The sequence below is a fragment of the Xenopus laevis genome, chromosome 7L (genome assembly GCF_017654675.1).
Source record: "Xenopus laevis strain J_2021 chromosome 7L, Xenopus_laevis_v10.1, whole genome shotgun sequence".
Lineage (NCBI taxonomy): Eukaryota > Metazoa > Chordata > Amphibia > Anura > Pipidae > Xenopus > Xenopus laevis.
The window spans coordinates 116,477,574-116,504,878 of record NC_054383.1 but is presented as its reverse complement, the minus strand read 5'-3'; the positions used below and the strand labels follow the sequence as shown (position 1 = coordinate 116,504,878).

General features: G+C 42.8%; 1 protein-coding gene across 2 annotated transcripts; it reads right to left on the bottom strand.

The window, feature by feature from the left end:
• On the bottom strand, positions 1-27,305 carry scaf1.L (SR-related CTD-associated factor 1 L homeolog). Of its 2 annotated transcripts, none has more exons than XM_018226341.2 (11): positions 27,073-27,305; positions 19,463-19,677; positions 18,112-18,178; positions 15,972-16,078; positions 15,690-15,826; positions 14,774-14,898; positions 10,368-13,892; positions 8,186-8,268; positions 4,057-4,332; positions 2,934-3,062; positions 1-735 (listed from the first exon to the last, which is right to left on the bottom strand). In XM_018226341.2, the coding sequence occupies exons 2-11, from the start codon at positions 19,652-19,654 to the stop codon at positions 547-549; spliced, it is 4,830 nt and encodes a 1,609-aa protein (XP_018081830.1). In that variant the 5' UTR covers positions 19,655-19,677; positions 27,073-27,305; the 3' UTR covers positions 1-546. The 2 variants fall into 2 exon arrangements, with proteins under 2 accessions (XP_018081830.1, XP_018081829.1); XM_018226340.2 differs by having other exon boundaries at positions 18,112-18,181; positions 27,073-27,304.

The window sequence follows — 27,305 nt, the reverse complement described above, 5'->3', positions numbered from 1 at the left end:
TTACAGGATGGCAGTTTAATACAGTATGAAGCAACAGATTGTAACAAGAAGCCGCTACCCTGGGGATGGGACAGTGATGACAAGACAAATCATGCAAAACCGAAATAAAAAATATATATATTATTAATAATAATAATAATAATTAGGGCGGAGAAAAAGAAAGGGCAGGGGTGAGAGAAGTGAAATCCATAACGTGAATAATCATCATCATCATCATCAAGCGGCGGGTGGCAGTTGGGGGAATTGCAGATGTATTTACAAGAGACAGTTAAAAAACGACCTTCCACTGCAGCCATATCTAGCAAAGATGCGGGTTTCTCCCCAGAGTAGGAGTTGCCAGCTGTATTCTGCCGCCATCGGGGGGGGGGGTCTCTTATGAGTCACTTACATAGAATTTTGTCTCTAAAGAGTTATTTCTAAAGTCCGACAAATATTTGCATAAAAGCTTTTTTTCCTTTTTATACTAGCAATTAAAATGATTCTTCTTGTTTTCATTTAAAGTGATAGACTATGTGAACGGAGAAGTGTCCCTCTTCCACCTCCTACTCAGATTAACGGTAACGATGGCAGCGACTTGTCCATGGCCCCCGACTCTTTGCCGCTGCGGTAACCGGTGCTTTCGTCGTCCTCCATCTTTTTGCCGTGTTTCCGGAAGTATTTGTAGCGCTGGACGTAAGCCTTCACCAGGTTGTTCACTTTCACCGGGTTTATTTCGCCGCTCCGGCTGTGGCAAATCTGCATTCAACAACAGCATATGGGTGAATAGTGAATAAAGGGCAAGTAAAAACAGCATTACAAAAAGGAAGACACTCACCTTACTGCAGGGATATTTCCTTAGAATAAATAAATGCTTAAAGGGATACATGTTTTTTCCAAAATGTATCAGTTAATAGTGCTGCTCCAGCAGAATTCTGCACTGAAATCCATTTCTCAAAAAAAAAAAAAAAACGGTTTTTTTATATTCAATTTTGAAATCGGACATGGGGCTAGACATATTGTCAGTTTCCCAGCTGCCCCATTCATGTGACTTGTGCCTGTACTTTAGGATGGAAGTACTTTCTGGCAGGCTGTTATTTCTCCTACTTAATGTAACTGAAACAGTCTCAGTGGGACCTGGATTTTACTATTGAGTGTTGTTCTTAGACCTACCAGGCAGCTGTTATCTTGTGTTAGGAGCTGCAATCTCGTTCCTTCCCATTGTTCTGTTGTTAGGCTGCTGGGGGGGGAGGGGGTGATATCACTCCAGCTTGCAGTACAGCAGTAAAGAGTGATTGAAGTTTATCAGAGCACAAGTCACATGACTGGAGGTAGCTGGGAAATTGACAAAATGTTAGCCCCATGTCAGATTTCAAAATTGAATATAACATAATCTGTTTGCTCTTTTGAAAAATGGATTTCAGTGCAGAATTCTGCTGGAGCAGCACTATTAACTGATGTGTTTTGAAAAAAAAAAAACATGTTTTGCCATGACAGTATCCCTTTAATGTAGGATTCTTATAATATTAGTTCTGAGATATATTGTCCCTTTTGTTGTTCTGTTCAAAGGCACAGGATCAAAAGCAAGGTCCTCAGAATTAGTTCTCCAAAGAATTTGTAAAATGAATACAGTGTAGCGTGGGCTACGAAAATCGGTGTCACATATTGGACCCCAACCCTCCATGAGGGCACCCACACCTACCCAAGCCTTTGGGATGGTACAGTAAATTAACCATATTAAAGGGATGGTTCACCTTTAAGTTAACTTTTAGAGGCCCATTTATCAAAGGTCGAATTTCAAATTCATGTGAATTTTTTTTTTAAAGAATTCGAATAGACTCACAATTCGACAGGGAGGTTATTTAAGAAAGAAATATGAATGTTTAACATTCGATCGAATGGTTCCAACTCGAAAATTCAAATCGTATTTGTTTTGTACGAATCAAGTTTTTCCCCCGTAAAAAGAAAACCTTGAATGTCAGGAAGGCTATTTACATCTCCAAATGACTCAACGGAACCTCCGCCATTGACTTGTACATGAGCTCCGCAGGTTTTAGGTGGGGAATATTCAAATTAGGAGGTGTGATAAATCTCGCATTCGAATTTTCATTCAAATAGGGGGATTAAAATTCTAATGTGTGAATTTTGACACTCGAAAATTCCAATTGGACCCTTGATAAATCTGCCCCTTAGTGTATTTAAGTAGAGATGCATTGAATCCACTATTTTGGATCCAGCCTAACCTCCTTAGAATTGCGTTTTCTTTTATAAGGCAGATTTTTATTTTAGGGGTTAACTTGCCCTTTTTAAGAAGCCTTTCATTGTACTGAATGTACATTCAAAGGACTTTTCACGAGAACGGATGTTTCAATTTGATTTCAGAGGATTACAGTAGGATCAGCGCATTTACATGAATTTACCCACAGCCATAACCCTGTGCTATGGGACATATGAATAATCTTCATTTAATATTACTCGGAGTATTAAAAACACTATTTAAAGGAGATGGAAGGAATAGTGCAAACTATAACAGTATTTAATCTGTAGAATGTGTTACCATACCTGAGTAAACCGCTCTAGAAACTCTGTTTGTTTAGTATAGCAGCTGCCATATTAGCTTGCTGTAACATCACTTCCTGCCCGAGTCTCTCCCTGCTCACTCATAGCTCTGGGCTCAGATTACAGCAGGGATGGGAGGGGGAGAGGAGTCAACTGAGCATGCTCAAGCCCCAGCACTGGAGGTTTAAGATGAAAACAGGAAGTCTGATACAGAAGCCCATGTGTACACAATAGAAGGAAAGAAATGCAGTGTTTCTTTTGACAGAGGACTCAGAGCAGCATTACTTTGGGGGTTTACTGGTGTATTTATATAGACCTTTCTGATAAGGCTTACTCAATTTTAGCCTTTTTCTTCTCCTTTAAGGTTGATTTAAGAACACAAGCTAACTGTTGCTGACCTTATGTACAGCCTTGCGCAGTATGTCCTTGTAATCTTCCTTGGTGATTTCTTTCTTCTGATAGTAAGGTTTAATGGCCAGCTTCACCTCCTCCACCGCTCGCTCCTGCGTGTGCAGCTTCTTCAGGTACTGGAAAGACAACAGTGTCATCAGGATACAACAGGGGTCACCATTTCTTTTCTGTATATAACACACATGCATCTTTGATTGTGTAAGCCTATGATTAGGGGTTTTCATAAAAATAAAAAAAAATTATGATACTGGTCCTTTAAGGTGGCTGTACAAAGGCTGATAAAAGCAGCCAAATCAGCCCCCCAGACAGCTGGCAGTTTACAAACCCACATATGGGAGCCTCACAATGGCTTTTCTGACAAGTATCAGGTTGAAATTTGACCAGATATCTATTGGGCAAATTTAGACAAACCTCTAGATGCTGATGCGGCTCTCTCCCAACAGATCTCTACAGACCCACAGTATGATCCAATCATTGGCCTTGGCCCAGCTTGTGAGTTGCAAAACTGGGCAAAAATCATCTTATTTCGAGACTTAACCAAATCTTTAGGTGTATGAGCAGCTTACAGCCAGCCAGACACAGACATACTATATAATCTGAATGGTTAGAGGGAAAAAAAAAAAAACCCCCGAATTTTTCTGGATTTATTCTACCCGAGAACGGAAAAGTCGAATCTGAAAATCCGGCATCTGAGACCTGACGAGGTTGCATACAAGATTTCTTGATCTGCACTAGGTTTTGTGCAATAATCCGAAGAATTTGTGGTTTTAGGGAAACAATCAAACGTTTTCGGGTGGAAAATCCGAAAAATTTGTATGATTTGGTTTTTTTTCAGGAAAATGTATTGATAAATAAGTGGAAAAAACCTGTGCGAATTTGGTCGGAGTATTTTTCAGAAAATAATGAGATACATTCAGACTTTGATAAATGGGCCTCCCCATGAGTCAATTTTATAGGACAGAGCAGAGGACCACCCACTCCTTCCAGTTCGACAGCGGACCCCAAGTGAGCCAGTCGTTAGCCAATGGCTTGTTGGATTATTGAATACCCGCCTGTGCCTGTCTGTATATACCTTGTAGGCTTTGAGTGAAGCATCGCACATAGTTTTACCTTGTCAGTTTCCCCTCTGCCCTCTGAACTTGTGCTGCCTTCTCTCTTTCCCAGCTCCATGCTTGACAAAGTGTTAAAGAAGGAACTTGAGGTGGAGCCAGAGATGGTCTGGCTGGTTATGTTCGACACACCAGTTGGAGTAGGAGGACTTGAGTTGCCGCTGAGAGGCAAACCGGAGTACAGGGGGTAGGAGGGAGCAGAGTGACCCAGAGTTGTTATGATAGATGGTGGGGGTGTGGAGACCAGGGAGGTAGAAGGTTTGCTCTGACCGAGGATCTGAAGGAAAAAGAGGAAAATACACAGATAATGTTATAATGTTTATTGTCATTCTACGTTTTCTATATGCAGGAAAAAAGTCCTGCTCTGCCAATTTTATTTAAAATAATTCATGATGAGGGCTGCCATACTCTTTGCCTAGGAGCAGGAAAGGTTGAAAGTTCCCCTAGACACAAGTTATCAAGAAAACCGACGCAGTTCTACAACTGTCTGAAGATACAGAACTTTGCCTCGGCTACGGTAGGCAAATCGTATGCAATATGTGGTTTGCTCATTTTTGTTTTCCATCATTTTTTTATTCAAATTTAAATTTGCACATGTAGTAACATGTAACAAATAAAATCAACAAATACAAGTCAAGTTGTTATTGAAATCAAGAGTAAATATAATTCCATAAAAGTGACCATCAAAATATTATATGTACCTCTACGTTTCTGGGAGTAGAAGCATCTTCATCAGTCTATCTAGAATAGGTGGTATACGATAATTACCATTATCATTGCGTTAGATGGCTTGTTAGGGTAAGGTCACACTGGGATATTCGGTGAGATTTACTCGCCCGGCGACTAATCGCCTCTTCTTTGGGGCGACTAATCTCCCCGAACTGCTTCCCCCTGAAAACGATGCATCGTGAGTGCCATGCTGCAGGTGATTTTTCATTCTAGCAGGCAGAAGACAGGGGAGATTAGTCGCCCCAAAGAAGAGGCGATTAGTCGCCAGGCGACTAAATCGAACCGAATCTCCCAGTGCGACTTTACCCGTAGCAATCTGTTGAGGTAGTGACTCCTGGGGGTCTCCACTGTAGTTGGTTGTCTTAAATTTTCCCACACTCTGCTTCCTGGACAGGTGCAGTACCTCTAAGGGTAGACACGCTCAGATTTGGGGAGATTTAGTCGCCCAGTGATAAATCAGATCTTCTAATCTCCCCAAACTGCCTCCCGCCGGCTATAATCTAAATCGCTGGCGGGATGGCACTTCGAGCGCTTCGATTTCTGAAGACACTTGGAGTTTCCTTGTGAGGCAACTTCGGAAAACGAAGTGCTCCGATAGCCATCCTGCCGGCGATTTACATTCTAGCTGACGGGAAGCAGTTTGGGGTGATTAGTCTGCCAAAGAAGAGGAGATTTGTCGCTGGACGACTAATCTCCCCGAATCTGAGCGTGTGTCTCTGCCCTTATTAGTTCTGTTTTGTACCATGTAGTAGTAGTTTGCTCATTTACACCCTTGGTTATGCAATGGAAGTCATGCAACTTGAACTGAGCCAAAAAAAAACCCATAATACATCATTTTAGCTTATTGTACCAATCAGTGCAGAACTGAGGAACCATGTCATTTAGTAGTCGAGACCACCTCCTTGCTAAAGGAAGCACAAAGGTATTTAGTCAGATTATCCTTCTCCATCTGAATAATGAAATGCTAGGATTTCTTTACAAAAACGGGATTATATACTGGAGAGTCCATCTTTAATCTGCTCATGGAGCCTATCTTTGTGCATCAAGCACAATATTTAGTTGCTTTGACTTAAGAGTCCTGCAGCGGGTGTTATTCGTAAAAACCTGCGGTACCCTGTGGGTTTCAGTTTCGGGAGCGGGTATAGACGGGGGTCGGCGGTTCTCTGGGATGGAGTGTCGCGGGTCTTCTCAATAAAATTTTTTTTTTTCTGATCAAGCCTAGTTTTAATGATGTCACTTGCAGTTTACAATGACAGCACTTCCTGTTTCTTGATGGTCAGCTGGTCATGGATAAGGTACTTGCGGGTCAAGTAGCGGGTCGGGTTAGGTTTAACAAATTGGTTCTGCTCAGGAGTCTACTTTGACCTGGAATCTTCCTGCAGGCTACCCCTTTCAGTGTGGCACCTATAGATGATCAGTGTGCACCACTTGGATGGTTTGCAACTGATGATGTGTACGTGTCCCACTCATGTCCTGTACCTTTCTTCACAGGTTCAAGCTTCAGCCATTGGTGTGAAAGTTGCCATGCTTTAATATCCATAGCAACTACCCTATTGCCTTTTGTAGTGCTGGCATTGTCCACAGTATTCAATACAACAGCTTTATTGTCACTATGTGAAGAACCTACTGGAAACAAAGGGACCTCTCACAACAATAATGTACCTGTAGTTCTGGTCTCCCTCAAACTGGTCTTATACTTTAAATATACTCCATTAGCTACACTGCACTTCAAATCCATCATATCATAAGAACCTTTGTGACCTCTATTCCTACTGTCATGGTTAGTGGAAGTTGCTTTGCACCACACCTCCTCTCCAACCTTTGGTCCAGTAACAGTGTGCCTTTTATGACAATGATGCCCCACTTAAAGGGCCACTGTCATGGGGAAAAAATGTTAATAGTGCTGCTCCAGCAGAAATCTGCATTTATATCTGTTTTTCAAAAGAGCAAACTGATATCTTTATATTTAATTTTGAAATCTGACATGGGGCTAGACATATTGTCAGTTGCCCAGCTACCCCCAGTCATGTGACTGATAAACTTCAGTCACTCTTTACTGCTGTACTGCAAGTTGGAGTGATATCACCCCCTCCCTTTCTCCCCCAGCAGCCTAAAGGTGGCCATACACGGGCCGATAAAAGCTGCCGACAGACCAAGTCGGCAGCTTATTGGCCCGTGTATGGGGGCCCCCGACGGGCTTCCCCGATCGAGATCTGGCCGAAAGTCGGCCAGATCTCGATCGGATGGGGTTAAAAATCCCGTCGGATCGCGGCCGCATCTGTTCGTTGATGCGGTCCCGCGATCCGACCGCCCGTTTGGCGAACGCTAGGATCCGATCGTTGGGCCCTAGGGCCCACGATCGGATCAGCCCGATATTGCCCACCTCAAGGTGGGCATATCGGAGGGAGATCCGCTCGTTTGGCGACATCGCCAAACGAGCGGATCTATCCGTGTATGGCCACCTTAACAACAGAACAATGGGAAGGTAACCAGATAGCAGCACCCTGGTAGATCTAAGAACAGCACTCAATAGTAAAAATCTGAGCTGAATTACAGGTTCACAGAACCTTACTAGTCCCTGGCAATGTTCACACCAATTACCTGGTAAAACCATTAAGAGCTTATCTACACAGAAAATTTTGTAAAGATGGTGTTGGATCGACAGATCACATCTTAAGCTGGCCATACACGGAGAGATTCGCTCGTTTGGCGATGTCGCCAAACGAGCGGATCTCTCCCCGATATGCCCACCTTGAGGTGGGCAATATTGCGCTGATCCGATCGTGGGCCCTAGGCCCCTACGATCAGATCCTAACGAATGGGAACGGGCGGGACTGCATAAACGAACAGATACGCCCGCGATCCGCCAGGATTTTTAGTCCCATCCAAACGAGATCTGGCCGACTTTCGGCCGGATCTCGATCGGGGAAGCCCCTCGGGGGGCCCCATACACAGGCCAATAAGCTGCCGACTCCGTCTGTAGTCGTGGTGTAAAAATACATATATAATCTGACTACATCCAAGATTTGCCATCCAAAACTACAAGCCTGTCAGAAGGGAATGCTGCATTCTGTGCCTGCATCCAACAAGATTATAACTGATGGTGTCAGATTTTCTTCTCATTGCAATACATTGTGGAATGTAGATGGAGCAACAAAACACACGAGACATTATCATCCGACTTGCCTTATAGCAGTGGGGGAGGGGATCAGATTTTGTAGCCTCCCACAAAATTGTGTGCTGGTGTGTAACAACATTTTGAAGTCTGACCCACAAAATCGAATCTAAATCTCCTGTTTAGCCCTAAATTTAAAATACAGCTTTGTAACCAAAATGTTATGGCAAATTCAGAAAAGCAGTAACCCAAAGTAGCCTGTAGGCTGAAACCAAGGAATTTGTACCTGATTAGTGGCTTGAATCAGCTCCTGTGCCTTGGCCCTGCTCGCCATATTAGCTTCTTCCATCTTAAACAGCAGCGCAGTCACTGTGACAAAACACACAAACACATTCTTATCTGGGGGAAAAAACACGGGCCTTTACATGAACAGAATGAGTTCGAGAGAATCTGACAAAGTACCATGGCATTAAAGTGGCAATGACTGGTAGATCTCAAGCGTGGTTTAGTACACACTTTAATAAATATGCCCCTAGATGTACATAACTGAAAATGAATCCTGTGGGATAATGTAATCACATTTGCATAATCTGCTCCAAGTCTTGTAACTGACTGCAAGTAAAGGTTTGTTTTGCAAGCAATAAAACAGTGAATGCTACCTACTGACTGGCTATTAAAGGAACAGTAACGTCAAAAAATAAAAGTGTTTTAAAGCACCCTGCACTGGTAAAACTGATGTGTTTGCTTCAGAAACACTACTATTGTTTATATAAATAAGCTGCTGTGTAGCAATGGGGGCAGCCATTCAAAGGAGAAAAGGCTCAGGTTACACAGCAGATAGCAAATAAGCTCTGTCTGTCTAATGGTGTTATCTGTTATCCATTAGTTAACCTGTGCCATAAAGCCATTTTTCAATTTCCACCATTGCTCCCCAGCAGCTTGTTTATATAAACTATAGTAATGTTTCTGAAGCAAACACATCAGTTTTACCAGTGCAGGGCAACAGTATATGATATTTTCATTACTTAAAAACACGTAAATTTTTTGGTGTTACTGTTCCTTTAAAGCGGTTGTTCACCTTTAGGGCAGATACACGCGGTCAGATTAGAGGAAATTAGTCGCCCAACGACAAATCTCTTCCCGCCAGCTAGAATGTAAATCGCCGGCGGGATGGCACTCGCAGTGCTTCATTTTCCGAAGTCGCCAAAGTTTCTTCTTCCCGCCGGCGATTTACATTCTAGCCGGCGGGAAGGCATTTTGGGGAGATTAGTCACCCTGAAGAAGAGGAGATTTGTCGCCGGGTGACTAATCTCCCTAATCGGAGCGTGTGTCTCTTCCCTTAAAGAGATGGTGTATGTTGTAAAATGGCAACTAAGCAACTTTTCAATTGGTCTTCATTATTTTTTTTTATATAGTTGTTTTAATTATTTGCCTTCTTCTCTCCCTTTTAAATGGGCTTCACTGCCCCCGGCAGCTAAAAAGATTATTGCTCTATGAGCTTACAATTTTAATTTTAAGTCTTACCCTTTTTTCCCGTTATCTCTCATTTAAACCACTGCCTGGTTGCTAAGGTCAACAAGACCCTAGTAATCAGATATAGGTAAAAACTGAGAAAATACAAATCATAAAAAATGAAAACTAATTGCAAATTGTCTTAGAATACAGTGTCTACAGATAGGCCATTGTAAGAGATAAAGGTGAACCACCCCTTTAGATAAAACAGTAAATTGCATCACTTGAACTTTACTGCATAACCATGTAGTCATTGGGCACTCTTAGTACTTATTTAGAAATTTGGACCTAAGATGCTTCCGTAACTATTCATGCAAAACCTATTGGACCAGCTATTACATTCCCACCAATCATAACACAACATTCAGACAAGTAACCTCTCCAAGACTGTGTGTTAAAATATAAGTGACAGTTATTAACTTAACTTTTAGTATGATGTAGACAGTGGTACTATGAGGCAATTAACAATTGGTCTGATATTTTATTTTTAATGTGGTTTTACAATTATTGTCCAGCAGCTCTCCAGATTGGAATTTCAGAAGCTTTATGGTCGCTATGGTCCAATTCACCCTAGCAACCAGGCAGTGGCTTGAATGAGAGACAGAAATTTGAACTGCAGGCAGACTGAATAGAAAGATAAGTAGTAAAAAGTAGCAATAACAATGGCTTTTGGCTGTTGGTGTTAGTGACCCTCATTTGCAAGTTAGAAAGAGGCAGATAAGAAAGACAAATAAAAAACTATAAAAAATTAAAAATGAAGACCAATTGAAAGTTGCAAAAAAGAGGCTACTATAGAACATCCTAAAAGTTATTCTAAAAATCCGAGATGGGCAACCTTTATTCTTCCAGCTGTACCTACATCCAATAACTACCAGGCTGTGTAAGGGGAACATTGAACGCTGTAGGCTGAAGTTTGCTTGCCCCTGAAATAAAAGCCCAGTACACAAATGACTTACATGCAAGAACTCCACTTGTGGTGCAGTCCACTCCTGACTGGAGATTCCATGGAATTGGTGCTGGAGGTGGTCTTTGTGCCTCTTCTTTAGGTTCAGATATACTGTCCACCTCCAAGTCAGTGATCCTCTCAGGCTCTGGTGGAGGTTCCTCTGGTATGAAAGAGACATCTGGAGTCTTACAGCTGCTGTCAACAGTCTGAGAGTCAGGCGTAAGTTCCTGCTCAATGGCTGGCTTCGGAGGACTAGGAGGTTTAACTTTGCTCTCTGTATTCTCGGTGTCTGACCATATAGGCTCCTCTTTGGCTTGGATTGGGCTGGGGATCTCTTTACTGCAGCTGTCTGCCTTTGACTTCTTTAAAGAGGCTTTTGTTTTCAGCTTTTTCTTCTTCTTTTCAGGTGGCCCTTTGGGTTTCACAAGAGCCCCGGCAGCTCCAATAGTTTTCACTTTTTTGATGCCGGTCTTTGTTTTTAAGCCCTTGACTTTTTTAGGCTTTAGAATGGGTTCTTTAGCATCAATGGCATCAAGCTTAGGCCGGGTTGTTTTTATATTGTGAAGCTTATTTTCGGATTTAAGGAACGGCGAACGGCTTTCTCTGTCGCGGCTAAATTTGACTCCAATGGAACCTGCCTCTTTAACCGAAGTGGTGCTGCTTACACCTTCTCTGATAAGAACAGCCACTTTAGACTGTAGTTTGACTTTCCTGGCAGATCCCCCCTTGCTTTCTTTATGACTAATCTTCAACTTTTTAGAAGTTTTATCCTTCTCAATGCGCAGTTTATCTTTGTCTAGTTTAAAAGGCTCAGGCTCTGGTTCGGGAATAGCTTTATATCTTTTCTTGTATCTCTCATGACTGTCATCAGTGTACGTTCTTTTTCTGTCCCGATCCTTCGAAGTTTTTAGCCGTCTAGCCCTATCATCTTCATCACGTTTTTTATCAAAGTCAATAGGTGCCCTTCTCTTTATGGTCTCTGACTTTCCAGAAGGCCTTTCAAATATTCTGTTACTTTTGCCGTCACGGTCATCAAGGTTTTCACGGTCAGAAAATGTTTCAAAGCTAAGCCCTTCAGAGTCATAAAGAACCTCTCTTTTTCTAGGAGTATTAAGCAAGTCCTCTCGATCAAGCTTTTCTTCTGGATTCACAGTAATTGTTCTTTTAATGCTAAAGAGATCGGCATTATTGAGGTCCTGGATTGAAGGAGGTACCACTGATCGACTGTCTCTTCTTTTCCTCTCTAATAAAGGAGGATTGTCTAATTTAGGCTCATCCACTAGAAGCCTTGACCTCACCTTCTCCTTTTCCCTTCTCTCATTTGAATGATGGGATGTTCTCTTATCACGATCTCTAGATTTGGAGCGTGACCTTTTCTTCTTTTTCTTACCCTCTGTTCTGTGTTTGTCTTTATGTTTATCTTTTCGAGATTGATCAGTACTGACGGAGCGAGAATATCGTCTTTTTTTCTCCTTTGATTTTGATCTTTGGCTCTTCCTTCTCTCAGCTGATGTACGGGAAGACTCAACAGCAGATATGCTGGTACTGATAGAGGGTGACCAGGACCTTGATCTCCTGCGATCTCTAGAACGAGAACGAGAACCTTTGTTGTGAGACCGTGAACGAGAACGCTTGCGATCTTTACTGTCCTTTATTTTCTTTACACCAGACCATAGAACATTTGATGCCCTGGGTTCTTTGGACTGCTTTCTTTCTCTGGATCTCTTACGTTCATGCTTAGCCTTTTTACGACTATGAGAACCTGATGGAGATGGGGACTTAGAACGCCTTTTGGATTTTGCAGGAGACTGTGATTTTTTACGATACCTTTCCCTGCGCTGGTTGGTGATTTTCCTTCTTAGATCCAAACCTTTCCACCTGTTGTCTATTTGATTTTCTCCAAAGTCAATCTGCAGAGCTCCTTCCTCATCAGAGTCTGCATGTAGGGAGAGAAAGTCATCACCTTCAACCATCCTTAAAGGCCTGTCCAAAACCCTGCACCGGCTACGGAACAAAGGCATGGGACTAAATCGATCTTCATCTGGCTGAACAATCTCCCCTTCTTCAATTTCAGAATCATATTTATTGTCAGAATCATCTCCACGTTCTTTCCTTTCAGAAGAATGCCTTCGCTTGTGGCGATTTCGCGACTCACTTCCAAGCTTGACAATTTTCTCCATCCGCAAATAGGACTTGACGTCAGGTTTTGCAATTGATTCAAGTGAAACCTTTATCTCTATTTTGGACTTTGATTCAGATTCTGACATAAACTCTGCTTTTCTAGCATAATCATTTCCAACATCCACAGCAAACACCCTTCTTCTGGGTTCTGCTACTACTTCTGAAGTGTTGCCTTCACCAAGTGTCGAATCTGCCAGTGGTGGCTCTTTTAGGCTTTTCTCTTCTGATGCTTCCCTTGAAACATCCTCTACTTCATCAACTCTATCTAATTCCAAGCTAGAACTTGGGCTATAAGGCTCAAAAGTCGATTTTGCATTGTCTTTTGCAGTGAGTTCAGAACCTTCTCTGGAATGTTTCTGGTCTGGTTTTTCATTCTCGCATTCATCATCATCATCATCATCATCATCATCATCATCATCATCATTCCCTTCTTTGCCTGGGACTTCACAGGACTGAATTTCCTTCTTCTCTCCACCTGGAAAATCTTGGCTTAAACTATTTTCATCATAGATTCCAGCCAAAGCTTCTGAGATCCGACCTTCAGGAAGGGAATCACTGCCTGCCTCTTCATCCTCTTCTTCCTCATCATAGGGTGAAGGGCTGCTCTCAGAAGAACTAGGATTAGAGCCAGTAGGATCAAAGGGATCGTATTTTTGATCCTCTTGTTCATCGGTTTCTTTCTCAGGTGTGACATCATATAAATAATCTCCATTTACATTTTCCTCATCTGTGGGATGAAAGGGATCATAAATATCAAGTTCTTGGGACATGTTAGATTGTGCTCCACTGCCACTGCCAGAGAATATTGGGATTTGAGAAGAGGAGGAAGATGAGGAGGAGCTGGAATCTGCCTTTTCCAGAGAATTAGGAGGCTGTGAATGCTGATTAGATGTGGAACTTTCCGAACCACCAGGTCTCTGCTGTCCACTTGAAACCCCTGTTTCATTTCCAAGGGCTAGACCCAAAGATATAAATGAATCAGGACTGGGTTCAACTTTTTTTGTATTGCCATGTATTGGGGTAGTCCTGCCAGAACAAAGGCCATTATTTCCTCTAGATTTATTTGGATCAGGAATAATCCAAGATAGTCCAGGTAGCACAGTTTCTGTGGAAGTGTGAAGCTGTGAATTTGCTTCGAAGTCTGTCCTGTCTGCAATGCAAACATTCCGCAGAGCATTCCTATCTGTGCGTATTCTACTCCTGTGAAATGTCTGTGGGGTATTTAGTCTCATGAGTGAAGAATTTCTGGTAGGATCCAACAAGCCTTCCATTCGTGCTGGATCACACGTAACCTGTCCACTGACAGAGGCTGATTGTCCACGTCTAGCATGTAGTCCTGAGGTACTTAGGCACACTGCAAGAGGAAAAAGAAAATGAAATATCAGTGAACTTAAATGGTGATCACCTGGTTAAAGAGCATGCAATTTATTGCGTGTGTCAGACTGCAAGGAAAGCGTAGGAACATTACCATCAAGTAAAAATTAAATGCACAGTAAAATGCACTAACTTGATCCTCATTTTGCAATCTATTTAATAATTTTTCTGTACTTGAATCTGTTTTTTTGTTCCCCTACAGCGGCCATAAACAGGCCAATATAATCTGCCGAGACCGCCCATCCAGACCAAGTCAACAGCTCATTGAGGCCACTGAACGGCTCGTCCAATCAATGTTGAGTAAATTTAAAAACTGCATCAGGTGGGGACTCTGTGCTGGCACACCTGATGAGTTTGCATAGGCCTATGTTTGGCCCATGGTCCAACAAACAGATCCTAACAATCAGATCAAGATGATTTGGCCCAGCACATGGGTGGCCAAATTGGTCACTTGGAGTCTACAGTTGCCAAATTTTCACACTGGAAAGAAATTGAATAAAAAGCTTAATGCTGGAAAAACTCAAACAAATTAAGAACAATTAAAACTTGTACTACTGATCTTACATTCTGACATGTAGCTATCTCATACTGTCTGATACAGGAGGTAAAGACAGCCCTATTCATTAGAGTTTACAGTAAGAACTCAGTAAGGCTTCGGTAATGAGGCAAATTCTTAGCCAATAGAATAATTTGATAGTATAGTATAGGACAACTAAGCAAAGTAAGGGAAATATTCAAACCACAGAATTGTAAAAGGAAGATTAACCCTGTCCATACCGATGACTTTAAGATGGAATCCCTCAAGCAGCCCCCGTTGATGTGTATAGCAAAGCCTAGGTTATGTTATTATTTCCAGCTCACCCGACTTCTGAATTCTCCAATGTCTGTCCCTCCTGGAGTTCCCTGAACGAGTATTCCAATAAGACGCAATGTCACCAATCTGAATTTCAGCTACAAGCTCCAGTTCGTCCACCTCTTCTGTGTCACTGAGAATTCAAAATATAGACGATATTCAATAAGGCGGTTCCAAATTCATAACTCATAAGTAAGGGATGCTACTGAGAGCAAAACTATGGGGTCTCTGCACAGCATAAAATGCAATCATTTACCATCCTGGGGTACTTTTCTGCAAAAGTAAAATACCCCTTTAAAGGAGAATTAAACCCTAAAAATGAAGGTGGATAAAAATGTCATATTTTCTATACTGAACATATTGCACCAGCCTAAAGTTTCAGCTTGTCAATAGCAGCAATGATCCAGGACTTCAAACTTGTCACAGGGGGTCACCATCTTGGAAAGTGTCTGTGGGCTCAGTTAAGCTTAGGGGTCGTCACAAATTATTCAGCAGAAAATGAGGTTGGTCTGTAATATAAGATGATGCTACAGGGCTTATTATTAAATTCTGATGCTAATTGCACTGGTTTCTGTGCTGCCGTGTAATAATTATCTGTATTAATTACTAATCAGCCTTATATTGTGACATTTCTATTCTATGTGTACTGTATATTGTGAGTGGGTCCCTAAGCTCAGTAAGTGACAGCAGCACAGAGCATGTGCAGTGAATCAGCAGAAAAGAAGATGGGGAGCTACTGGGGCATCTTTGGAGACACAGATCTTTACTGCTAAAGGGCTGTGGTTGCCTTGGGCTGATACAGAAGCTCAAAACATAATGTAGAACATTTCTAGCTACTTCTTTAGTTAGGCTTTAGTTCTCCTTTAAGCAGAACTGGTGTCCATAAAACTTGCAGGGGAAGGGAAAGAAAAATCTGTTACTTACTAACTGGCTCCCAACTCTATGGGTTCTTCCTCATATGTGAAGCTATGAGATGATGTACTAATTGTAGTGTTTGTCTTTTCCATGTAATCCAATGCAACTGCAAGACTGGCCAAGGGATTTCCTGTTGTTTCAGGGGTCTGGGTGGAGTTCAAAATCAGAATTAGCAGTAAATAAAAAGCCGGGCACACTAATCCCATGTTTTTCCTGTAACCCTTGTTTGTTAAATCATTTAAAGGCCCCTGTTTGATATTAATAAACGTTAAACACTAAGTTAATACATACAGAATTTTCATTCTCTGCACCAAGCGATTTAGAATTCTCAGCACCATTGTTCTTCACTTTCCTTTTCCTACAGGCCTTCATCAGCTTTGCACCCTTCTGTTTTGAATCTAAACAATAAAATAAGCATATTACATTAGGTACAAATCATGGCAGGCAATAATTGGAGGTACAGGTCATCTCGTGGTGCTTCCCATTGACTACAAAGCTGGCCCACGTGCAAGAAACTTAAAGGGGACCTGTCACCCTAAAGAATAATTCCAAATCCTATTTTATGATGTTAGTCAAGCAAAATTAACTTTACTTACACTATTTAAATGATTGAAATCTTGTTTGATTCAGTCTTGGAATCCACAACACAGCAAGCAAGCAGGTGCCATTTTGTGGACACGCTTATTAAGACAAGCTTTGCATCATCTCAAAACCTTGTTTATGCCAGAATGGGGGACCTGATGTCCATGTCCAAGCGCTGGTCACATAATTAAATGGTGAGGAGGGAGAGGAAATGAAAAAAGTGCAGTGACATCTAGGAAGGGCTGAATGGAAAGGGATGGTGCCGCAGGCAATATATGATTGACACCTGAGATTTCTAAATAAATTTATATCAGGTATTGGGGGATTAAAGGCATTTAAAGAGGTTGTTCACCTTCCACTTTTTCCAATTCAGTTGTTTTCAGATTGCTCCTCTGAATTAGTTTCCATTATTTATTTTTTTACAGTTTTTTCCCAAAATCTAAGTTTAAAGTTGAATGTTCGTTGTCTGGCAGCTCAGTAATTCAGGCGCACTGTTAACTGTTACAATTTTGCAACATTTGATTTTGAAACATTTAGTATTAGCAACTATTGTATCAATTCTAACACCTGCCTGAAATGAAACTCAGGGATTCTGCTCAGCAGGGACAAAGATAAGAAATGTATCAACTAAATGAATCCATTCAGAACAGTTTACAGGGTCGGCGACCCCCCTCCCAGAGCTGCTTCAGAAGGTGAAAAATGACCAGACACTACAATATTAGAAAAACGGTCACACATACCAAATAGAAAGTCATTATTTCTGGTGATCTATCTGAAGACAACTAGCTGTTTGTAGGTGAACCAACCCTTTAATGAAAAGCAGGGATTTTGCTCAGCAGGGACAAAGATAAGAAAATGTATCAACTAAATGTATCGATTTAGAACAGTTTACAGGGTCGGTGACCCCCCCCTCCCAGGGCTGCTTTAGAAGGTGAAAAATGACTCTACACTTCAAAATTGAAAAACTGTCACAAACAGAAAATAGAAATTAATTGAAAAAAGTATTTATTTCTGATGAACTATCTGAAACCAACTGAACTGAAAAAAAAGTTTCGGAAGGTGAACAACCCCTTTAAAGGCAGCTGTTAGAATTGATTCAATAGTTACTAATGTCCCACATATATTGCTGAGAAATGTATCAACTAAATGGCGCAAAATTGTAACAGTTTATAGTCTGCGCCTGAATCACCGAGCTGACTGACTCAAACACCAGAGACGTGAAAACTCGAATCGCTTTTGATTAGAGTTTTAAAAACTTGAATGTCAGGAAGGCTTCAAACAACTCCAAATTGTTCCCTGGACATCTCCCGCAGACTTAAACAGCAATTCGGCAGGATTAAGGTGGAGAATAGTCGAATTTGAGTTCTTAAAGGGCCAGAGTATGATAAATCTCGAAAATCAAATGCCGCGAACTTCCCACAGTAGTCGACCTCCAGTCAGTTGAACTGAAGAAGCTAATCGGATGAGTAGTGAAACGTCTTCCATAATTACTAAGCAAGGCCAGTTGTTTTATAATCACTTATATTTGATATACCATGACCTGGATGAATGAAAATCTTCATAATCGAAAATTGAATTAGATTTTTTGAAAAACTCGAATGACCATAAAAAACGGAAAATTTTAATTTTCAATTTGACCCTTAATAAATCTGCCCCTGAGAGTAAAAGGCAGCCAATACACAAATGGACATGGAATGGCCACCTCTCCTGCGAGGAACAGCAGAAAGTAAAGTGGAGCTGCGGCACCAAACACTGGCTGAGACGGCACACGGGCAATCAACAAGCATGTGATTGTCATGCCAACAAACACCCAAAATTAGCATTTATATTCTCAAAAATAAATATGTACCTGTAGTTTTACAGAGCTCCGCCTTTGTTTCATTTTGCAAGCTGCTTCCTACAACTTGTTGCAAAGCCTTCTAGAAGATAAGAAAACATGAAATCAGCCAGAGGTTATCATATGGAAAATTAAGGGGTCCGTTTAATAAAGTGCAGTACAAATATGCGCACAAAATATAGACAAATTTGTCGCCGAATATGTTTTCACCAGTTTACTAACCTGCGGTAAATATAAATTTGCTAATTTTCTTGCGCAAGTATATGTTTTCGCCAGTTATCGCATTTGCTGAAAATAACGCTACGTACACATTAATGCCTGGTTTACTAAACAGCGAAATGTATGAAAGACAAAATTAACGCCAGAATATTCGCTAAATTTTATATAGTGGCGGAAATTTATTTTTTCGCCAGAAATTTCTCAAGGGGACAGGAAATATCCCATAACACCTTGCTTTACCCATCATCCTGTTGCCATTCCTGACAGGAGAAGAGAGAAGTGACAGGATAATCAAAGATGTTCTGGATTATTCTTTTGTCTGATGTTACATCACTTTTTCAGATGAAAGACAATTTATTATGGCTAATAGGGACCAAAGGCTTCGTCAGTCTAGATTAAACTACATTTATATGATGCACACAGATTTATTGGTAAAACTTGTTTCTGAATTTTATTTATATGATGATTCTATTGGCAGGGGGTAAGTCTTGTGACTGGATGTATTGAAACATGGATTTATATGATGCAAACATGGTGAAATCTGTGTGTTGATGATAATATCTATAAAGTTTAGCCGTTTTGAAGATACATATCTGGCCATGAATCATGCCATAATAAACGCCATAAAACAAGACTATTTTATAGCATAAATATTTGCAAACGTAATTTGTCGCCAGAAAATTCGCAAACTCTCTAATCACAACTAAAGCAAGATGGTTCATTAACGTAGTTACCGCAAGTGATCGCGATGACTTCTGAGCGCAGCACTGTTTAGTAAACTTAGTCGCTGCGAATATCCTGGCGGAAAAATATCCGAAACGATAACATGCGGAAAATTAAAGTCAGATTTACCACACTTTTAGTAAACGGACTCTTAAGTCTTTGCTTTACATCTCACAGCTAAACAGATTTTGTTGTAAAACCAGAGGCAATCTTGTAATGAAACTACAAATCTCACAGTGTCTCTAATAAGGTAACTCCACAAGATGGCATGTCAGGGTGTGGCTATTGCAGAAGGAGAAACAGAAGCAGGACCTTACGTGCAGAGGAGGAAGGCTATCTATGATCTGTGTTAGCAAGGGCTACGTGGGGAGGAATAGGGTTCTGGAGATGAGTGTGTGTGATACATATCAGAAGATGATACCAGAATAAAGATCCGTCCTGGGCACAGGCCTTCAGCCTTGCACGATTCCTCCTCAGTCGGCTGGTCAGCAGTAGTACTCTCTGCCTGACTCTTCTGTGATGACGGAACTTGTGCTGGTCTGTTGGACTCTTCCTCTGACTCCTCATCAGTATCTTGACTAGTAAGTTTGGGATCTTGGTCGTTTGCTTCCATAACTGCAACCTGGAGAAACGGGCCTAAGGAGGATGGGAATAAAGAGAATAAGTGTTATGTTTCCAGGCATGAGAACAAGAGACACAACAATGTGCAGCTAAGACTATGCATTTATGGAGGCCCTTGTTGTTAAGGCAGTCAGACTAAACTGAGCTGTGACCAGGAAACTTGAAAAGAGGCCGGCACAAGCCTGGACCCACAAAATAGTAGTACATTTATTTTCCAAAATGAAGAACCACAGTCTGACGCATTTCGGGTCTACCAGGGACACTTAGGGGCAGATTTACATACATTTACATAGGGTCGAATATCGAGGGTTAATTAACCCTCGATATTCGACTGCCAAATGTAAATCCTTCGACTTCGCATATCGAAGTCGAAGGATTTACCGCAAGTTCGATCGAACGATTTTAATCCATCGATCGAACAATTTTTCTTTGACCTAAAAATTGATAAAAAAGCCTATGGGGACCTTCCCCATAGGCTAACATGGCACCTCGGTAGGTTTTAGGTGGTGAAGTAAGTGGTCGAAGTTTTTTTTAAAGAGACCGTACTTCGACTATCGAATGGTCGAACGATATTTACTTTGAATCGTTCGATTCGAAGTCGTAGTCGAAGAAGCCAATTTGATGGTCGAAGTAGCCAAAAAAGTTTTTTTTCTTCTATTCCTTCACTCGAGCTAAGTAAATGGGCCCCCATGTCATCGGCCGAAACAGAATACTGCTGAAAAAGGCTGAATCCTGGATTCGGAGCATTCCTAATATACACAGTGTTTAGTTAGACTAATTAATGTTCCTTTCCAGGGATGCACCAAGTATCTGTTCACATATATATGCACAAAGCTCTCTCAAAATTACCTGTGACTGCCTGCATTTTACCTCCTGTATGAGATTCCTCTCTGCCCTAAGGCACCCCATATTGGAATTAGAATTCACTTTGAATTCAGTGCAGCACATGACCATAAGAGCAGCAAGGTCTCCTGGAGAAGGTTCAGGCACCTCTATTTGCTCACTGAGTCGGCTGAATGACTGACAGCTAGGAGCCTGCCCTGAAGATCAATATGAACATTTCACTGTCATCTGCTTGCGTGACCATGGGCTGCTCCTCTCTCTTGCTTTTAAATGCTAATGAACTAACCCATCACATCTGCTCATTTCTTTTTTTTGTGGCAAAACAAGCAAGATGTTAAATGGTTTCCGGAAGCATTATTGTTCTGTGATATATAGAGATAAAAATTGTTCTGTATAAACATATGCACACAACTGAAATGTGCTACATTGGTGCAACTGAGAGGAACATTGAATTTTGGGTATAGGACAAACCATAAGGAAAACGAAAAATGCATTCATTCAATTCACAGCACGAGTGAGCTGCTCTGTAACACAGGAGCTGTCACTCAATACCCAGATCAGCGCTGTCCATTCACTGTATCAGTGGGTGCCCTGCAAGGGGGGCTGGTAGAAATGGACAGAGAGGGATGGCTGCTCTTTTATACAGCAATTGGTGCATCTGTGAAAGCTGCATCTGGGGTGAGCTGCAGTATAAATATTCTGGACCAGACAGGAGGCGTTCAGAGAGCTACAAGAGGTGGTAACATAACCCCATACTAAACACTATCTTTACTTCAACCAGATGGGCAGTTACAGTGCACCAAGTCAATGGCTTCCCTTGTTTGCCGAGTCTGTGGAATTAAACCAACTGTCGGCTTCCTATTGCCATTAAAAGAGCTCAGCACTCAGCAGGATATTCTTTTTTTTTAACATAAGATTAATGAAATTCATTATTTTGTCCTGCACTACTGGGAGGCTAAATTGGCAGGTTGGTGGTTCAGTTATTCTATGTACAAAACGCAGTGTAAAATATATGAAGCAGACATGGACATTAGTTACACACTGCTGGTGCAGAGAATGGTGGTCAAATGAGGTTTTCTTCTCTTAAGCTTTGTCACATTAAGAAACGTTCTCATGTTTTGTAACCTGCCTTGTTTCACCCTGAAATATTACTTCCTCTACTTCTTCTTGTTTGATATTTCTCCCCACCTACCCTGCCCACTTGGCAGCCTGTTAAATCTAATACCTAAATAGGAGTTTTCAAAATACATATATAGTACACCTGGCTCCTTATCTGTTGCAGAATTACCTGTCCCAGCATTTTAAGTACTTTAAAAGCAACTGTACCTTCCCAGAGACTATTATCCCACTGTTACTATAGGCACCATCTCTCCCTACTATACCTGCTATCCCACAGTCACACTCCCTTCCCAGAGACTATTATCCACTGTTACTATAGGCACCATCTCTCCCTACTATACCTGCTATCCCACAGTCACAGTCCCTTCCCAGAGACTATTATCCACTGTTACTATAGGCACCATCTCTCCCTACTATACCTGCTATCCCACAGTCACAGTCCCTTCCCAGAGACTATTATCCACTGTTACTATAGGCACCACCTACTATACCTGATATCCCACAGTCACACTCCCTTCCCAGAGACTATTATCCCACTGTTAATATAGGCACCATCTCTCCCTACTATACCTGCTATCCCACAGCCACACTCCCTTCCCAGAGACTATTATCCCACTGTTACTATAGGCACCATCTCTTCCTACTATACCTGCTATCCCACAGTCACACTCCCTTCCCAGAGACTATTATCCCACTGTTACTATAGGCACCATCTCTCCCTACTATAGCTGCTATCCCACAGTCACACTCCCTTCCCAGAGACTATTATCCCACTGTTACTATAGACACCATCTCTCCCTACTATACCTGCTATCCCACAGTCACACTCCCTTCCCAGAGACTATTATCCACTGTTACTATAGGCACCATCTCTCCCTACTATACCTGCTATCCCACAGTCACAATCCCTTCCCAGAGACTATTATCCTACTGATACTATAGACACCATCTCTCCCTACTATACCTGCTATCCTACAGTCACACTCCCTTCCCAGAGACTATTATCCACTGTTACTATAGACACCATCTCTCCCTACTATACCTGCTATCCCACAGTCACACTCCCTTCCCAGAGACTATTATCCACTGTTACTATAGGCACCATCTCTCCCTACTATACCTGCTATCCCACAGCCACACTCCCTTCCCAGAGACTATTATCCCACTGTTACTATAGGCACCATCTCTTCCTACTATACCTGCTATCCCACAGTCACACTCCCTTCCCAGAGACTATTATCCCACTGTTACTATAGGCACCATCTCTCCCTACTATAGCTGCTATCCCACAGTCACACTCCCTTCCCAGAGACTATTATCCCACTGTTACTATAGACACCATCTCTCCCTACTATACCTGCTATCCCACAGTCACACTCCCTTCCCAGAGACTATTATCCACTGTTACTATAGGCACCATCTCTCCCTACTATACCTGCTATCCCACAGTCACAATCCCTTCCCAGAGACTATTATCCTACTGATACTATAGAAACCATCTCTCCCTACTATACCTGCTATCCTACAGTCACACTCCCTTCCCAGAGACTATTATCCACTGTTACTATAGACACCATCTCTCCCTACTATACCTGCTATCCCACAGTCACACTCCCTTCCCAGAGACTATTATCCACTGTTACTATAGGCACCATCTCTCCCTACTATACCTGCTATCCCACAGCCACACTCCCTTCCCAGAGACTATTATCCCACTGTTTACTATAGACACCATCTCTCCCTACTATACCTGCTATCCCACAGTCACACTCCCTTCCCAGAGACTATTATCCCACTGTTACTATAGGCACCATCTCTCCCTACTATACCTGCTATCCCACAGCCACACTCCCTTCCCAGAGACTATTATCCCACTGTTACTATAGGCACCATCTCTCCCTACTATACCTGCTATCCCACAGCCACACTCCCTTCCCAGAGACTATTATCCCACTGTTACTATAGGCACCATCTCTTCCTACTATACCTGCTATCCCACAGTCACACTCCCTTCCCAGAGACTATTATCCCACTGTTACTATAGGCACCATCTCTCCCTACTATAGCTGCTATCCCACAGTCACACTCCCTTCCCAGAGACTATTATCCCACTGTTACTATAGACACCATCTCTCCCTACTATACCTGCTATCCCACAGTCACACTCCCTTCCCAGAGACTATTATCCACTGTTACTATAGGCACCATCTCTCCCTACTATACCTGCTATCCCACAGTCACAATCCCTTCCCAGAGACTATTATCCTACTGATACTATAGAAACCATCTCTCCCTACTATACCTGCTATCCTACAGTCACACTCCCTTCCCAGAGACTATTATCCCACTGTTAATATAGGCACCATCTCTCCCTACTATACCTGCTATCCCACAGCCACACTCCCTTCCCAGAGACTATTATCCCACTGTTACTATAGGCACCATCTCTTCCTACTATACCTGCTATCCCACAGTCACACTCCCTTCCCAGAGACTATTATCCCCACTGTTACTATAGGCACCATCTCTCCCTACTATACCTGCTATCCCACAGCCACACTCCCTTCCCAGAGACTATTATCCCACTGTTACTATAGGCACCATCTCTCCCTACTATACCTGCTATCCCACAGCCACACTCCCTTCCCAGAGACTATTATCCCACTGTTACTATAGGCACCATCTCTCCCTACTATACCTGCTATCCCACAGCCACACTCCCTTCCCAGAGACTATTATCCCACTGTTACTATAGGCACCATCTCTCCCTACTATACCTGCTATCCCACAGTCACACTCCCTTCCCAGAGACTATTATCCCACTGTTACGATAGGCACCATCTCTCCCTACTATACCTTATATCCCACAGTCACAATCCCTTCCCAGAGACTATTATCCACTGTTACTATAGACACCATCTCTCCCTACTATACCTGCTACCCCACAGCCCCTTCCTAGAGACCCACTGCTGCTATTGGCACACTTGAAGAAAAGAAATATTTACATTTTTCCTAGAACTTTGTTCCCCTTTAAATTCCCAATATATTATCCAAAAGGAGACACATTACACTTTATGGAGTTGTTGTCAGAAGAGACAGAGGTCCTAAATGCTGCCAGACTGATCATATTGCTTGTAAGTGTCTGGAAGCAATGTATAGTTAGTGAGCCCATGCGTCTTGCAATCCATAATGTGAGGTACACAGTTAATAAGTGATAATCATAGTGATAACCAGTGATTCCAGTGCTTGCTGGTGTTGGATCAACCTGCCAGTGCTGCTCAGGACTAGGCTGTCTGTGCAACTGTGACTACGTAACATTGGGCGACTGTGCCTTTGGAGCGCAGAATAGAGCAGAATTATCTACAGCCTCCCTTCTGCTTAAGCCTCATTTTCCCATAGAGATTTAGGATTAGAGGTTAAAAGTGAAAGCCACGCAGATTCCAAGATGTAGAAGCTCTGAGCAGCAGCAGCTCAGTCATGGGACACTCAGGCAATGCAGAAATAATAATTATAATAATAGAAACAAAGATTGGATGAGCGATAAGCAATGGCTTTGAAAGTAAGAAGTTGGGGGCTTCTAATGCTGTCCAGTAAACCTTGGAATTCCAGAGTTGATTCCGGCACCAGTTCCTTATTGCTTACTGCACACCACTTCATGATCCCTCCCCTTTGCCTCCAGTCCCATCACTTAGATTGCAAGCTCACTGGGCCCCACACAAAGGCATGCATGAAATATGGGCACATCCAAACACCCCCAGTAGTGACTCAATGGCTGCAGAGGGTGCAGTATAGGGAGCAGAGGGTGCAGTATATAGGGAGCAGAGGGTGCAGTATATCGGGAGCAGAGGGTGCAGTATATAGGGAGCAGAGGGTGCAGTATATCGGGAGCAGAGGGTGCAGTATATCGAGAGCAGAGGGTGCAGTATATAGAGAGCAGAGGGTGCAGTATATAGAGAGCAGAGGGTGCAGTATATAGAGAGCAGAGGGTGCAGTATATAGGGAGCAGAGGGTGCAGTATATAGAGAGCAGAGGGTGCAGTATATAGAGAGCAGAGGGTGCAGTATATAGAGAGCAGAGGGTGCAGTATATAGAGAGCAGAGGGTGCAGTATATAGAGAGCAGAGGGTGCAGTATATAGAGAGCAGAGGGTGCAGTATATAGAGAGCAGAGGGTGGCAGTATATAGAGAGCAGAGGGTGCAGTATATAGAGAGCAGAGGGGTGCAGTATATAGAGAGCAGAGGGTGCAGTATATAGAGAGCAGAGGGTGCAGTATATAGTGAGCAGAGGGTGCAGTATATAGTGAGCAGAGGGTGCAGTATATAGAGAGCAGAGGGGGCAGTATATAGAGAACAGAGGGGGCAGTATATAGGGAGCACAGGGGGCAGTATATAGGGAGCACAGGGGGCAGTATATAGGGAGCACAGGGGGCAGTATATAGGGAGCACAGGGGGCAGTATATAGGGAGCACAGGGGGCAGTATATAGGGAGCACAGGGGCAGTATATAGGGAGCACAGGGGGCAGTATATAGGGAGCACAGGGGGCAGTATATAGGGAGCACAGGGGGCAGTATATAGGGAGCACAGGGGCAGTATATAGGGAGCACAGGGGGCAGTATATAGGGAGCACAGGGGGCAGTATATAGGGAGCACAGGGGGCAGTATATAGGGAGCACAGGGGGCAGTATATAGGGAGCACAGGGGGCAGTATATAGGGAGCACAGGGGGCAGTATATAGGGAGCACAGGGGGCAGTATATAGGGAGCACAGGGGGCAGTATATAGGGAGCACAGGGGGCAGTATATAGGGAGCACAGGGGGCAGTATATAGGGAGCACAGGGGGCAGTATATAGGGAGCACAGGGGGCAGTATATAGGGAGCACAGGGGGCAGTATATAGGGAGTAGAGTATGCACTCACACCAGAGCAGCCAAGCACTCACAATAACTCCAGGAATAGAATTGTTAAACAGAAATCTATAATATAATATGATATGAAATTACTAGGCCTATTGAAACTGGATATTTAAAGGGCCATTTGAAGGGACAGAGAGACCACAGATCCCAGCAACCTCTGCAAATCAAAGCCCCACAGTAGAGATCAAACAGAAAATGTAAAAGATTCTATTGGATCACAGGCCTGAAACCCGCCTACGTTGCAGCAGATTTATTATGGGTTTTAACAGATTACTTTTATCCCTGGGACCTCCAGCTCCCTGTGCATTCCCTGACAGTCACACAAGCTTCCCTGAGGTTGCTGGGAGATGTAGTCCATCAGCAGCTGTGAATGGCATAAAAGTGGTTCCAGTAGGCATTGGGATTACGTAGGAGTGCAGATGTGTAGCCCCGACTTCAGCCAAAGTCTCACCCAGTAGCCCCAAAGGCAAAACCCCTCCCAGCGCCGGCTCAGGCCCTGTTGGCCAGCACTGACCGCTCCTTCCGCAGGCACCTACCCACTGACGGAGGCTCCTGGCTGCTGAGATCCGCTGCTCCGGCCCTGCTCCGCACTCGCACTAGAGGATTTCTTCCTAATATCTGAGCCTTAAAACAAAAGGAGATCCCCTAGCCCTCCAGTGGCCGCCATCTTACCCCGCTGCTCCAGCGGGTCTAACGGGAGCGCTTGGCCTATCGGGAACTGTAGTTCTGATATGGTAGCGGCTAGTTCCTATCCTCGGAAGGGACTTCC